Genomic DNA, 16,841 nt, shown 5'->3' with positions numbered 1-16,841 from the left:
GCAAAAACTGGCCGTGTTAAAAACTTATTAACAACGCGTCGCGCCTCTTTTTAATAGGTCCACGTATCGCGTTTTACATTATATTCGCATCTTAAAAAGTACAATCACTTTCCACAATTATATTTATCTATATCCTCGTCTCGTAGAATAAAGTATAAATTAGTAATTGATTACGAATAATTTAGCAATAAATTAGTAATTAATAACCAATAATTATAACTTCATTTCAATTTACGTGCAAAGGGTTAACAGTCGAGATTTGCTTCGAATCGCTAATTTCGCTCACGTTCTTCTTTATCGGTGATTCGAGAATCGTTTTTCATTTGCATCTCGAGGATGCAGAATTCTTACGGTGTTCACTTTAATAACGGAACTTGGGCAACACTCGGGGCGAAGTGTTTTAATTGTATGCGCAAGGAGGGGCCAATTATTATTTATCTCGAGGAGGGGATCGGCACGTGCGGCCTTCTCTTTTCTCCGAGCGAACGCCGACGTCGCTTCAATATTTACTATTCTTCGACGGTACTTCCAGCTTACGTTTGGCGCAGGAAGTGCGTAAGTGTTGCGCGCGCCTTGCCGCCTATATCGCGGTGTAATTATTTTAATTTCGGTATGAATTACAAACATATTCCTGACACAGATACCAAACCCATGATATACCAGCCGGGCGAACTCCGACGGAAACCCATTGTTTCGTTTCTCGCAGGGAACTCTCATGATTAATAATAATTATAATTAATGATAATTGGTTCGTTCGTTTGTTTGGTTATTTTCGTGTTCTACCTTTGGTCACGTTAAGAAAAGACAATTGCGATATTCGAAGAAAAAAGGAAAACAATTTTGATTGGTGAAATTTGTTATGTTACAATTTTACATTTGATATATCTCAATTTCGTTTCATTAATTGATCATCTCGACCTTGTCGACATTTCTGTGGTCGATTCTCGGCACTCGACCAGTTAAGCAATTTCCTCTCGTCTGCATCTTCAAACAACTCACCCTTATCGTACCTTCCGCGACTTATCCGAGTAGAGATACGCGTTCGATCCCGCTAAAACGCTCTCCGCGCTGTATCTAATAAATTAGCGATCCTCTAAAACCGAAATGGGCGCCACTATACCGAGACACGCGGGACTCTTAAACCGGCGGCGGGGTTCTCGATTCCCCGGGGCGGCCGCAATCGCGCGTTATCGCCAGAAGACACACGTTCCCGCTCACGATAATCGGTACGATGCACATTTTTTTGTTTCTCCTCCCGTTCTTCCCGGTGGCTTTAATCTCTATTTTCGGGCGCGAGCGTGCGCGCGTGCTTGTCGGCCATCGGCCACTTAAATCCGGCGGCGATGCGATGGTTTAACGCTTGCGGATCGGGGTGCTTGGATCGGCGGAGGGTGCAGCAAGCAGCAGCCTGGTGCGGCGACGACTTATTTCGGGATCGAGTGGCAGCCACTTCGAACGTAAATATACGGGTCGCCGACAATCTCGTCGTAAAACGGTCCTCGAAGGCTACGTCGGGACGACCCTTTCGTCGGCCACTAACGGAGGACTGCCTATCGGCGGCGAAACAGAAAAGGGTGGACGCAGCGCGTCCGCTTCGATGGAATCGAATTAAACTCGGAGTCACAATAGAATCCGTACGGGTGCCGAGTCTCAACCCTTCATCGGTCGGTTCGTGCGGTCCATTTTTTTCGGCACTTCACCGATTGCTTTTGTCGTTATTGACATCTCTGTCGCGGCACCGCAAAGTCTCCTGATCCGAGTACGCGAAATTTTTGCTTCTCGGCGAATCTGCTCAATCTTATTATTAACCAGTTACTTGTTCTTAAAAATGTAAAAGTTCTTTCGTGTCTATAATATAAGTAATCTTTTAGGAAAAAATAAATTAGCGCGCTAAATAATTATTGTCGAGGTTATGTAAGAATAAGTATGTTTTTAAATCGATCATCACGTTCATTCTATAATTATATTGAGGCGAATTATATACAGCAAATTTTATGTCCAAACTTTAATATAGATATAACTTTATACGTATGCTTAACACTTCATCTGCAACATTTAGATTATTATATTTATTACATAGCTCATTATACAGCAGATTTTATTTGTGCGGTGGTTGGTGGAGTAGTTCTCCACAGCTTGTAATTCTAAATGACAGTGTTTTCCTCGCCTGTCAGAGATTTAAATCAGAAACACCCGGGATAACATTTCAGTTCCTTGCGCGTACCGCGAGTTAGCGATAAAAATGCAAATTTCCGTAAACATCGTTTAGACTTTACAAACACGGGTGACCGAAGAAATGCACGAGAAATCTTTAAGTTTTATATACATTGCTGAACGGTGTGTCCCAGATGGAATCTTTCACGAAAAGGATCACTTTAGTAAATAGGAAAACAGGTGCAGCGACCAGCGAAAGTATATTTAAATAAATATATGACGTAGAAGAGAAAAATTTCTTCACGATACATCAAAGTAGAATATATAAAATATTATATAAAATAAAATTATATTAATAAAATTGTATAAAACATTACTTACGTAATTAAAGGAAACAGAGAAAAAGCACTGAATTTTCGCGGCTCATGTTTCCATAATTTCTTTATCTGAGCCTATAAAGACAATTATTTTGATTTCCTGGCGCGATACTCTCGTTTTTCAGCACTCGCTCGCGATGTTCAACATGTTGTTCAGATTTCTCAAGCGCTTTATGAATATTCAACTAATAGTTTACGAACACAGTTTGCTTTGATACCGTCTCGCGTCTTTCCATTTTTATGTACGTACACGCGTCCCCTTTGACTTTACAATATCACAAGCCTTTGTGCGCAGGATGTTCGGTTAAACAACTGCGAGCTTATTATATGATAACGTGGCACAACAATCCCTTGCCCGTAAATAAATTCTATAATCGTTTTTTAACTGGCACGCTGGGGACAACGAGATTACATTTCATCTCGCATCTACTTTTTCTTGAATTTTCTCTTGCTCACTCTCCAATTAAAAATTAAAACCTAGATCTTATTATATTATATTGTAGAATATATCATTATGTATATTATATTATACGATATTATATGCAACAATGACACATATAATATTGTGATAATATTATATGCAATATTATATTATATTGTGTGCAATATTATACAGTATTAATGTAATGGTTATTCTGTAATACTATATTTCTAAATTGCGGTATTAATAAATTTTCTAAATTTTCGTATTAATAAAAGTGAATTGTGTTATCGTAATGGTTATGAATAATCGAAATAAATTCCGAACATTAAAACTGGTTACCGCAATAAAATCAAATTTCTTTCGTTAATAATAGTTAAAACAACGATGAAAAATCGAGAGCGATTTAATAAATGTTCATAGTCGACACTTATTTGTTATTTAAGTGGAGGGTATTAACCACACATTGGAATACTATAAACCATATGATTTTTAATCGAGGTAACAAATGTCTATTACAAACTATTCGAAAAATTCTTCCTTATTATAATTTGAATCGCACCGAATGAAAATCATTTAAACTAATGGTATTATATATTTATATTCTTAACTTTGAAAATTTCTCTTGTAAATCTGAAACATACACGCACCTCCTATACACACGCAAGGGTTAGCGTTGCCTTCACCGGCCCTAAACCGATCGCAGATCTTTAGCACCGTGTCTGCAGGCGTCCAATTCGCAAGATGGTCCTGTGTCTTGCGATTTCTTCGGGCGGAGTCGATGGAACGGTACTTCGAGAACCACGAACTGGGGCGTTGGCGCGTCTCGCCAAGAAGAATCCCGGTTAATCGGCGCCCACGCCGTGGAAATATGAACGTGGAGAAACGAAAACGAAAATCGGGGAACATCGGAATGGGGGAAAAAAAGATGACGGATTTCGCGAAGGTCAGCCGAGGGGGTACCGAAACGAGGACCCCTGGCCCTGGCAAGAAGGAAAAGGGTGGCTCTCTCGGTGTAGTGCACGCCCCGCGTTATTGATCGGGCCGGAGCGCACATCGGATTCGGAGACTCGTCGCGGTTGCCCTGGAGCCTTCGGGAGCCTCGTCCTTTCCTCTCGGCGTGCGACGGTGTTCCCGGGTCCCCGGTCTCTGTTTCTATGCCCGTTCAAGGACCTGGAAAACTCAGAAATTGCCACTCGAGCCCCGCGACTCGAAAGATGAGGGCCAGCTTTCGATGCGCGACCCATCGACCTTTCCAAGTTTGAATTTTCAACGACGGACGCCTTCCACCGTCGCGTCCTCGTCGACCAACGCCGCCATAACTTCCGATTCGATCGGGTCATCGAATTTGTAGGACTTTCGATTTTTATTCGGCCGTTTTATTCGAATCCACTTACGGTCGCGGACAAATATAATAATAATAATAATAATTCTATTCGTGTATACGGTATAATATTTCAATTTTAGTAATACATGGTTTTAACATTTATTTAAAAAATTAGTTAGCATTTACTCTTGTTTCTGAAGGATATTAAAAGTCAAATTTCATTGTAAATTGTGTTTTGCAGTGTCTAAAATGATGCGAAATTCTTCAAATAGCGCGTCAAGATTTTAGCAGCTGAAAAACTGAGGTGGACAAATTCGAAAGCAATTTTATTTTTCAATCTTTCATCTTTTATATCATGAAAAGTACAAAGCTACCGCGATTTCTTCAGACGAATTTTCTCATGGATACCGCAGTAATATCTCAGCGGCCGTATATCTGTTTTCTGTGACCCCATACGAGACGAACCTTGACCAAATTTTCGTATCTTGAAAAATTTCAAACACACTCGGATCGCCCTCTCTTTGAAGCGCTTCACCGCGTATGATAGTTTCCACTTTGATCTCCGCCGGCTTAGAAGCATTATAAACCTTTCTCCGTCGACCATGACACGAAAAGGAAAAAAAAACACACGCGAACGACCACCATCCACTCCGGCGTATTCAAAAATTCCATTCGGCCTGACGCGATGACGCCGAACATCGCTGTGTCATTTCCACCTAGTTGGAAAAGAAAAACATTTCAATTCGACCGAATCGCAACTTTTATCGTCGCTCCTTTCACAAACATCATTCTCGTAATTACGTGAAAATCGATTTTACCAGACCTCGTTTGCACTAATGAGATTGCTTGACTACCTGCCAATCTGTTGAGTTTTATTTATTCAGAAAATCTCAGGTGAGAGGGGATCTACGTGTGCAACTTGACATTTATTATACAGGGTGTTTCTTTAGCTTTCGCGTAGTTTTATTAATCTGACAAAAAATGTTTCTAACAAAAGTTCGCCGATTCTCTATAGAGGATACTATATAATAAAATAATTAATTTAAAAGAAATGAATCAATGCGATATAAAGAATTCTTGCTGAATTATTTGCTAACGATGAAGAAGAAGAAATGAAGAAGACAATGTCGTAATTTTCCTCTTGCCGTGTGCATTGATTTGATAAAATGATTTCATCGAATTCGTTTAATTTTACGCGAAATATTGTATACGCTTCGGGTAAGTGATATCAATGGTAACGCTAATTATTCGTCGACGTCCGAGACCTGGAAACTATGCCTATTGGCTGAAACGTAATCCGCCTTCTGATCGGTTACCCAACTTCGGAAATGCAGTTACCAGTCTCGCCGGCCTCGCATGTAAGGATGATTCCGCGATAATCTAATATCGGTTATCCTTCTGGAGGGTGTTGCACCCTGATTACCATCCGCCATCGCCAATACCTACGACCAGACTGCGGATCTTTATGCATATTCTCGATAGCTTATTACCATTAGACAATTTAAACTCATCTAAAAAATTACTATCAAATATGTTATAAATTTCACTTGTCGCACGTCTGACTGGATTTTTTTATGAATACCACTTCTCTGACAAATATGAACTGTAAGATTTCCTAATAGTGTAACATGGGGGTGGCGTAATATGTTTAATTTTTCAAAATATATGATAGATATTATTTTATAATTCCGATATGTAATATAAAATGACGTTTGGCTCACACTAAAAAAATACGTTTGAACAAGGAAGAAATTAATTTTTGGTACCTAAAAGACAACAGATAGATAGTAGAGTATTAGATAGAAAATATTGAACGGAGGAAATAATTTTTACTAAAAATTATCCTTTGGTAAAAATGATATTATATTTATTAGAAGGTGTCTCTATACTTTACGATAAACTTCCATCGTTTCCAAACCCTAAATATAAAAACAGTCCAATATAAAAATCACGTCTTTCTTAAATTCAATCCTCTGTATACAGTAACACGTGTGATAACCAAAGTAATCGTAGGCGGACGCCTAAAGAGCCCTTCTCGTCAGTCAGCGTAAACTATTAACAGGTTTTAATGGCACCTAAAATTCTGTGTACGCATAGATTATCACGGTCTCTCCCTGTCAAAAGCACCAATTCCCAGAGATAACATATCCGCGCTCCTCATGTCGCGTACAGTGTCAAGACGCATCCACTCCGCCGTTCGTAGCATAAATAACTGGATGCGAAGCGAACGACCCGGCATCGCCCTCCGGGTTAAAAAAAAAAGGGAGGCGCACCTTCTGTCTGTCATCGATGCATCTCGACGGTGCGCCGAGAGAGAAACTCGTCCGATGACTTCGGGAACATTTTTATCACGGCGTTGTTCGTTTCCTGCATTCTCGATCTATCCGGAGTGTGTCCCGAAGTAATGAACCGCGCCAACTCGTCCTCACCGAGGATCGTGCAAGTAACTGGACCGGCGCGCAGCCGGTGCCGTCATCGACGAGATCGGTTCGGTTCCATTTTTTTTTCTCCCCCACCCCGTAGCTCCACTTTTACGCTTGCTTTGTCTCCGTAGCGGAACGCCTACCTTTTTGTCCGGCAATCTTCCGTTGTTCGTTACAAAGACCCGCGATCTCGTTCGCTCGCCTGCATTTCATGAACGCGTCGGAAAATTATGTTTTCAATTACCGCGAATTTCTAAGCTGAAGGTCAAAAGTGCATAGTTCCGTTTAAGAAAGTCAAAGTGACTTTTTTTGCAATTATTTCGTTTTTTCGCAATTTGTTCTTCTCAAAGAATACATTCTATTTCAAACATTCTTTTATTACTGAAAGAGCTTACTGTAATAATTAGTAGACGCAATGATACTGCACGAAAATATTATAAATAAGGTCACTGACAAAGGTTTGAGAAACAATCGAATAAATGTCGCCCCTGAAGAATTGTTTCAAGCTGTTTTGTGCCCGTAACAAATACAGAAATCTTGATTGCGTTACACGGAATATGTTGACCTGAAATCTCGGCATTTCCACCGGCGAACGCTTTCACGTTTTGCAGCGGCTATCAATTAACCACCCGTAAAACCTACACGCGTCACGCAAATTATTCAATTACATCCACGGAGACGCGCTGCTGGTTGGCCACTACTTAGGCTGCTGGTAACTCGTTCTCCACAATTAAATCGAAGCGAGCTACAGCACTTTGTATCGCCGGAATTAGGAGTTCTTCGCAGCAGGTAACGACCGTGCTCTCTCCTTTTCTTTGGTACACGGAGCACAAGCTTCCAGGAAACACCAAGAAACTAAAATACCTACAACCGTCGAATTAAAGGTTCCTAAGTGAGTCTTATTGCTCTCCAGTCCCGTAATTTTCAATTAAAAACGTTTTTATTGAGAGTGGATTTATTTTTAGAAAAGTAAAATACGTACTCTTTTACCATCTATTAGAGAAAATAGAAAATTTAAACTGCAATCGAGGAATTAGGAATAAAATTAGAAAATTATAAGAATTAAAAAATAACAAAAATTAGAAAATAATAAAAATTGGAAAATAATAGAAATTAGAAAATCATGTCAAAATATTTTCGAAACTCCGAACTACTCTAATACTATTCTTCTAAAGAATAAAGCTTTCCATTGTTCCATCTTCGATTACTTAAGGTATATGACCGTGCTCAATTATGTAAAACACCGTGTACAATATCTCAACGAATTGGGATACATTTTTCAACCCGTCAACTGATTTAACCTAAGAACTCGGTCATACACGAGAACGCGCGAACGCGAACCGAGAAAAAATTTAATTTCTCCAGGTGCTCCCGCGTTCCCTCGGAAGTGTTTCACGGGGACATTCCGTTCGCGAGGAAGGAATCGTACGGGCGGCAATCCGGCGGCTTTGAATCGCTAGGTAAAGGGTTGAAGCTGGCGTAACAGCAGGAATGTTTTGATGCCAGAGGGTCGTGGCTCGTCGCGTTTCTCGTTTATTCCCACAGCTGGGACTGCGACTGCGACTGGGAACAGGACTGCGAAAATCAGTGCACGGCTCGGCGACTAGAGACGGCGCGACGGCTGTCAGGATATCGGGCCGGGGTCGCGGCGTTTACGACCTCTCCTCTTTCCACGGTGTCGTTGGCCGACGACGACGACGACGAGGACGCGCAAAGACGAACAGAAAAAGCAGCGGAACGAGGTTGCGCGTCGCGCAGGGTGGCAACGGGATCATTTCGCTACGGGTCGTTCCTTTAGTGGGTCGTTCGTCGTTGATTAAGGTCGCCCTGCGAAGGTTCGATCGGATCGATGAACCCGCGGTGCCGATGATCGCGAAGGAAAAAACTCATTCCGCCGCTCCCCTGCGCTAAGCGGTTCGTAAATAGAGCGTTCGCGTCTATAGGAGGGTTCATTTATAGAAACGATGGTTAACGAGCCAGCTGTTTAGGTAAACTCGAGGTGTCGTCTATTCTCGCGACATTAGTTTTCGTTTATTTCAGGAGACCTCGCGGTATAAATAAGCCGACGCGAACATGATTTATGATCGGTGATTTGTCGATCGCAGGAAGTGAAACGTAACACTCGGAAAGATAACTATAACCATCCCCATTTTCGAGTATTTCAGACTTCTGCATCAAGTCGATTATATCAGGTGAAAAATAAAAATACGAAGTGAATAAAACATGATCTTTGGTTGTTGCAATACCGTAGCAGCATTGTTGCTATGCTAAGTTCAATACGTTTAGCTTTGTTACTAAGTTCACTTGCATTAAATTTACTTTTTAGAAAATATTAGAATATTAGATTTGTAATTAGTTATTCATATATTTTTATATCTAAAGAAGTTCGAATGATATATCTTGCGTATACATGTACATAAAGATTTGCAATACGGAAACAATAGAGTAAAAAATTTCTGGTTACACATAAACGTCGTACTCCCAAGATGGAAGACTGCGAAGGGGTGCAGAGGAAATTGGAATTTCCGTGGCCGTGGACGCCAGGCGATTAGGAAGATCCGTTTCCGGCGTGCGCCGCGCAAATATGGCCGCCGCATAAACACGGTGGCGGGCGAACTTATCAGCTATTTTCGAAGGGAATTATCTCGTGGTCTGTTTACGGTGCCGATAAACCTAACCCCGGGGCCGTTAGATACGTTGGGAAAATAAATGGCCCAGTTAAGAATAGCAAAGTGCAACGTGTTCCAGGTGGCCGTCGCAGGGAAAACCGTACGATGTATCTTATCCGTCCCGGTAGGGTCGCATCCGGTCCGCGCGAAGCGTCCGATTTCCTCCTGACCCTCTTCGCTGCTTGATTGTTTTGCTTTTTAGACCGGCCCCGGGGGTTTTTAACGCCATACGTTAACCGCGGGGCCGCGTTTTGTTTGAACAGCTCTTGCCGCGCTATCTAACTTTTATTGCGAAATCCGGCGGCCATTTCGGGTGCGCGCAGCTGCCGCGGTGAAAATGAATTCTTTGAAATACGAGCGTTATCCGTCAGTCAACGTGTTCGGGAGCTATTGGAGGATTCGCGTACGAGATATATATATATATATATATGTATATGGAAATGAAATGTATCTGGGAACGACGGACGATGGTTGTCGCGTTGCTTCCGATTCTCTCTGGTTATGTTATTTCGAATTTGCCCTCTGTTTTTCTGGTCTACGAATATTAAACGCGGAGAGCGAACGTCCGAGATATTTGAAGTCGTCACGTTACGTTACCCGTCGTCGCTGTACTTCTATTTAACTTTCGCGTAGCGAGCATGAATTATAAAAACAGAAAACTAAATGTAAAGACTTTTAAAAAGAACCGCACCGTAAAAGTACTGACTGAGATAAAACGATTATCTTTAGGCAGCCGAAATGGAAGAATCGCATTCCTAAAGAGACAATAGAGAAAAAATTATGGGGGTGGGGGAAGCAGAAAGTCGGACTTTCGATTCGCGTTCGAATTTACGTGTTAGCGTCTTCGCGGTTCTCGACCGGAAACCGTGAACGGTGCTCCCCGTTCCGGCGCGCGGCGGGGGTCAGAGCGAAACGACCCGGTGACATCCAAGTGGAACCGTGGAAAACATAAACGTCGGCGCCGCGCCTCGTTTTCGTTAAGGTCTGCGCGGTGGTAATGGGTTCATGGAAATGGATCGAGTGCGCCCGATGAATTTTCACGAGCCGACGGCGGCGGGGTTCACCGGGATTAACGTTCTCTGCGCTCACGGGCTGCGCGCGCGGAGAGCTGGTCCGACGCGAAACTGGGTTGCACTACTTCTACGCGGGGCTCCGGCTGCAGACACCGGGGCTCTCCGGGTGCAACCTGCATAATGTATGAGCGCGTAGGGACGGGCCGGGTCGGGTACGGGACTTGACGGGATCAAGTTCCGCTTGTTAAAAAATTGGGCAACTTTCGAGACGGCTAAACACCGTTTTGACGAACGATCCGTCTTGCGCAGCGATGCGGCTGCACAGTGGGCTGGGCAACTATACACGGTGCAACGGGAATTAACAATCAATCTAAAACGGTAGAAACGTAGTTCGATATTAATGTTGTATTAATAATTAACTATTGTTAATATTCTTATACACTAATGTAAATACAGATTGAGATATAGGAAACTATATTTTTATTTATTATTATACTCGACTAAGAATCGCGTGTTGTGATTCTCTGGGTGGAAGACTATAAATCAGAATTATTAGGTATTAATTGAAAACTACACTTGCAATGCAATACAAAATCGGACGGAAATTTAGATAAATTACAATAATTAATCTCGAACGTAAAAGTTGATAAAATATGTTCTATTCCATTAAATTTACAAAGTGCACGTCACGTTCGATTTAGGCAAGTCTCCATTTCGACGAGAAAAATATAATTTATCGTTTTGTCGAAAATTCGACTTATCCTATTTTACTCGTTCGCGGAAGATATAATATAGGAAACGGTGAACGTGTTAAATCTAGACCGTAGGACAGCATTCACGATTTTGCATGTAGAATGAGCTGTCACGCGAATACATAATTCAATTTAAGGAGAATTCAGTTTCGCGAACGTGCCCTGGCAGGTGTCGTATCTCGTTGCGTCGCGAAAGCGCCGGTAAGATAGTTTGAAACAGTCTGCCTTTGTACACTAAACGATCTCGTGAAGCGAAAGATCTCTTAAAAAAAGACGTAAACCCTTAACAGAACTGGTTAACGTTTACGGAGATAATACTATTTTAAATAATAGTATCTTCACACTTCGGATAAAATAGTATATAAAATATTATATTTCAATAATTCACAGCTAAAGCATGAAACAAATGATACCTCTCTTACTAAACATAATATACATGATATACAATTCCATGAACAGTTTCGCTATTCCCATACGTTTCGCTGTGTTATACGATAAAAAAGAAAGGAATATCTAATTGAAGCAATTTGTAAAAAAGCAAATCACTGACCATTATTTATCGAGCAGAAAAGGGTCGTTTAAACGATCGGACAGACTCCTTTTGATACGTAATCCAATGAATATGAAAGCCGACCGGCACTACTGCATCTCTATTTTTTTTCCCCTGACGGCATTCATTTTTTTTTTTCGATACAGAATCCGTAAAAGGAAAAAAGGGGGAAGAAAGGTCGTCGCGCTTTTCAGTCGGTAGAGAATATTCACTCTGTAGCTCCCATTAGGTTTAATTACTGTTTCAAACGCGCTTGCCGCGACAAACAGATTCCGATGATCCAATAGAAGGTTTGAATTAAGGGCAGGGGTGGGCGCATCGACCCTGGTAACCCGATTAATTGCGAGCGTCATTCGATAGGACGTTCGTGTTCCATCGTCCCCTTTCATTTACCGATTCCCTTGGGAGATCGTACCGCGGCCGCGCAGGATGGCGCGCTTGTATATCGATATAGTTCGATTTCGAATAAGCCCCGGCGTTTATGGCGACCATAAAGCGACCCATCTCTCGCGAATCAATCTTATCGTCCCCCCTCTGTGTCCACCATACAGTATACGCGTTTCGGGAATTCTGCGAGCACGTGAAAAGAAAATGTAAATAGTGGGCAGCTATCGGAACATTGATTAATTAAATTTATAAAAATAGTTGTGCGATAAGGGCTGAAAGCTTCTGTTGTTACTCGTCGCAAGAAGAAAATAAAATGCTGTCAGATATCTTGGTAATTCGTAGGTTTTCTTGCATTTTAAGAATCTGCTAATGCGTGAAGATCCGCGATTTTATTATTATTATTATTATTAATTCTTCGGAGGACAACGCGACATTGTAGAAAAATATGGTAGATGCCGAAATGTCCACCGTTTTAGTGAAATTTTACGGTTGGAACTGAAATTTTGTACGAGGAAAGTCAAAATGAACTTTGTCCTCTATTTAATTTAATATTTTCGCGAAAATCTAGCAAATCGTGCTAGAAAAATCTTTCTTCTTCGCTTGCGAGGATTTCCGTGGAATCGTTGAAATAAATAACCGTGTGTTCGTTTTCGTTGTCTTTCAGGAGTACGTGAATCGATACCATGGACAAAAGATGGGCTCCCTGGAGCCGCACGTGTTCGCGCTGGCCGAGGCGGCGTACAGGTCGCTCCAGGACACCGAGAGCAATCAATCCTGCGTAATATCGGGCGAGAGCGGCGCGGGTAAAACGGAGACCACGAAATTTATCCTGCAGTACCTGTGCTCGGTGACCAGCAACGTCGACACGTGGGTGGAGCAGCAGATCCTCGAGGCGAACACCATCCTCGAAGCATTCGGTAATTAGCACCGTTAATGACCAATTACCGGTTAATTGTATTTTCTCCGCAGTTTGCCGTCGTTTCGAGCCCGATATTTCAGGTTGTTGTTGTTGCGGGGACGACGACGCGGCCAACCCAGCCGTGGCTCGCAAACTTCCCCGCTCTCTGCCGACGGTCCGCGGAAATTCGCTCGGAAAACCGGGCCTCCGTTTACGTGTATAACACGCCGTCGAAGCGAATCGGGGGTCGAAAGAACCAACGCGCAGTGTTCCGGACATTTGCTTACCACGACGTTGATCTCAAGTAGTATAGTATAGTATAATCGCAGAATGCATTAGCATTTAAAACGTCCAAGGTGACCAGCATTTTTTGTTAACAAATTCTTTGTCCACGTAAGTTTATATTGTCGCGAACTTCGTCGGCTCCACGCGTTACACGGCATTTTATTTATAGTTCTCTCTAACAAAGTATTGTCGAAACACAGAAGTTGACAAATTGATTATTTCTTACAATATCCTCGAATTCCAGGCCACTGTGCAATGGTGGACCGGTAGAGGGGGAATTGGAAAGGCAAGACAAGAGGGAATTTATTTCCGGGATATTTATTTCTGGGAAGCTTGAATTTGTCACGAGTTTGTCTGCAGACATGCTTATTGGATTTAATAATTATTTCTCGGTTGCCGAGGAACGGAATATTTATAGAATATACGATTAATTATTAGCTCGTTTTGCCAGATAGCTCGAGAAGTTCAAGGACGATCGGATGACGCGGAGGGTTAGAATTACAGTGGGAAACGTCGATCACATGAACACCATTCATCCTAAAGATCGAAATACAGAATCATTTTTCGCATCGACTGGTATAATTAAAAATATAAATTATTCCATTAAAAAAAGCTAAAGTTAACCTTCGTATGGTTTTCCACGCGTTCACCTAGAAAAATTTATTAATATCAGATTACGTGGCCTCTAAAGACAGTCGTCGTAAAATTAATTCGGTAAATTGTTTAATACAAAATAAAGGCAACGCGAAATTAGTTAAGATAGGTTTCGCTTGATTTCGTCGATTCCGGTTGAGGAAACTCGCGTTCATCGTGTCACTGCTTCGCGGACCATCTTTCGGGAGCGTTCAGCCGGCTTGGAAATACATTTCGAGGGTATCCGTGCTTGTTTTGAAACGCAACCCTCGAAATAGGCGGACGTAAACAGGCGACTTTCATGAAACGGGTCGACGAACGCTATTCTTAATGGCATTTAAAAATAAAGGGAATTCATTACTCGGAGTCAAGAGACCGAGAACGAGTCAGGTGTTAAACGCAGAACCGAGGGGTGAAAACTGGGTCACCGGCGGAAGAAAGATTCGAGGGGTTATCATAAAAATTGTACAGTTTGCATTTCCCTCGCGACGCGACGTGACGCGAAACGGTACACGAGAAACGTCTACGTGCGTTTTCTGTTGCGGAAAAATAGTTTATATCCAACCCTTGCCTGCTGCTCGCGCGACAACGACATGAAAAATGCTTCGCGACTCGAACACTAAACGTTCGCATCGAGATTAGTAAAAGCACTTGGCGTTAATCGGTTTATGAATCTCTACGACGAGAAATGTTCAATGGAATTATGAAACCTGAATTTATATGTTATAACACTTGTAATTCTATCTAATAGGAATGAAGTGGCGCGTCTGGCTATAGCATACCAATTCTACTTCTCGTTATAGTATATTATAATACAAGCTATACAATATATGCAGTATAATATAATATATATTACAATATAATATTGTTCTGTATAGTAAACTATAAGAATTATTGAAGTCCTAGCTCTGAAATAATTAACCGAATATATTTTCGCCAATTAAAACCCATAAATAAATCTTTTGTAATATTTTCAAATTATTAAAATTAATTTTTGCTATCTTTCAAAGTAGAAGTTTCTAATTTATGTTCGAGAAATTTTAAGGTTCTGTCATTAATTTTTTTTCGCAATCCGATCATCGGTTGAAGATACTTTATGGAAATAAGTAATACTCCGCACGAACGGAGGGAATTATTGTTGCGAAAAAAATCTGCTTTTACGATTAAAATAATTTATGAATCGTTGCTCCGCGATATTAACCATTAGTCTCCGAAAGAAGGAGCGATCTACTAGACTCGACGAGGAGGTACTACAATTTGTTGAAGCTTCATTGAAAAGTCACTGAGACGAATCCTTCCCAAGTTTTTACGAAGAGGGTCATCGTGAAGCTCAAAGAAGCTCTTTGGAATCAGCGAAATAAATTATGCGAGGCCTCTGCGCGGTATTCGACTGTGCACTAAATATCCCTAAACATTCCGTTTGTTAGATCGAGACAAGAATAACGTGTCACTGAGAATTACAGGAAAAATGTCAACGAAATTAATGCAAAGGACAAGGAAAATATCAATGAAACTAATATATTTACAAAACGCTAGGCAACATATAAATAGAAATACACCGAGAACATTGTTAAAAAATTAAATATATAAATTACTGTCTTCTTAAAAAAATTAAATACGCTTATAGTGTCTGACGGAAAACATAACCTGACTTTGTTAAAAATCGAAAGATATTGGAACAGTAACTGAGGGTGGGCCAATGGAGTATATTTAATAAAAATAAGTAACGTTTGTGTTCGGAACCAGGTAACGCGAAGACAGTGAGGAACGACAACAGTTCCCGTTTCGGCAAGTTCATGCAAGTCTGCTTCGACAGCAAGTGGATGATCAAAGGATGCATCATTCAGGATTACCTGCTCGAGCAGAGCCGCATAACTTTCCAGAGCGCGGGCGAGAGGAATTATCATGTGTTCTATCAGCTGGTCGAGGCGGGCACGAGGGACAAGGAATTCGCGGAACAATACAAATTGATGCCGGCCGCCCACTACAAGTATCTCAATCAATCCGGTTGCGTGAAGATCGATGGGATCTCTGATTCAAAGAAACTGGACGCACTTAGGCTCGCATTCAACGTGCTCCAGGTAATTAAGCCGGCCGTATCGATGGCCTCGTGGAACAAGATTACCGTTAATTACCGGTCATCGATAGGTTCCTTTGATACCTCCGCGGAGAATTCACTACGCTTCTTAATATCACTTAATAATCACCCTTATTTAAACTCTTGAGATTATTGAATTTTTCAATTACGTACTGACTATTCTCCTCACTCTGGCAAAATAAAAGAAAAGAAGAATGAAATTGGAAGTTCCACTTTTCTCTTCATCCGATCAAACTTCTCTTTGTATTTTTAGGTCGCGCCAGAAATGTGCGAGGGAATCTTTCGAGTTCTGTCCGCTATACTCTGGCTGGGCAACTTGAATTTCGAAGACGTAGACGGCGAGCGTTGTGAGCTAACCAAAGAAGACGTTGAAATCATCGGGACGGTGGCTCCGTTGCTCGGCCTCCAGGTCGAGGATCTGACGAAGGTTGTACTGATAAGACAGATAAACGTCCGCGGGAACATCACCGAGATACCTTTGAAAGTGCAAGAAGCCCGAGAAAATAGACACGCGATGGCGAAAGCGTTGTACTCGCGGACATTCGCCTGGCTGATCAACCATATTAACAACTGCACAAATCCTGGCCAGGACAGCTCCAGATTTCTCGGCGTTCTCGATATATTTGGCTTCGAGAACTTCGCTGTGAACAGCTTCGAGCAGTTGTGTATCAATTACACGAACGAGAAGCTCCACAAGTTTTTCAATCACTATGTATTCGCGTTGGAGCAAGAACTGGTAAGTGGTTGCCAAGCTGTCCGCGACCCTCTTGCCATTCGATTAATTTACTTAGGGCGCAACTGGTAATTTGAAGTAGCCGCCCGCGCAAGTTGTACAAAACAGATCGACCAGTTAG

General features: G+C 41.7%; 1 protein-coding gene across 2 annotated transcripts in view; it reads left to right on the top strand.

Moving 5' to 3' along the window:
• The window catches only part of Myo81f (unconventional myosin 81F), a 49,669-nt gene that overhangs the window by 23,032 nt on the left and 9,796 nt on the right, over window positions 1-16,841 (top strand). For both annotated transcript variants that reach the window (XM_078185624.1, XM_078185623.1), the window contains exons 4-6: window positions 12,738-12,990; window positions 15,636-15,970; window positions 16,241-16,723. In XM_078185624.1, the coding sequence (XP_078041750.1) occupies window positions 12,738-12,990; window positions 15,636-15,970; window positions 16,241-16,723 (1,071 nt within the window). The remainder of the gene's footprint in view (window positions 1-12,737; window positions 12,991-15,635; window positions 15,971-16,240; window positions 16,724-16,841) is intronic.

Source organism: Augochlora pura, chromosome 7 (assembly GCF_028453695.1).
Source record: "Augochlora pura isolate Apur16 chromosome 7, APUR_v2.2.1, whole genome shotgun sequence".
NCBI lineage: Eukaryota > Metazoa > Arthropoda > Insecta > Hymenoptera > Halictidae > Augochlora > Augochlora pura.
This window is presented reverse-complemented; position numbering and strand designations above follow the sequence as displayed.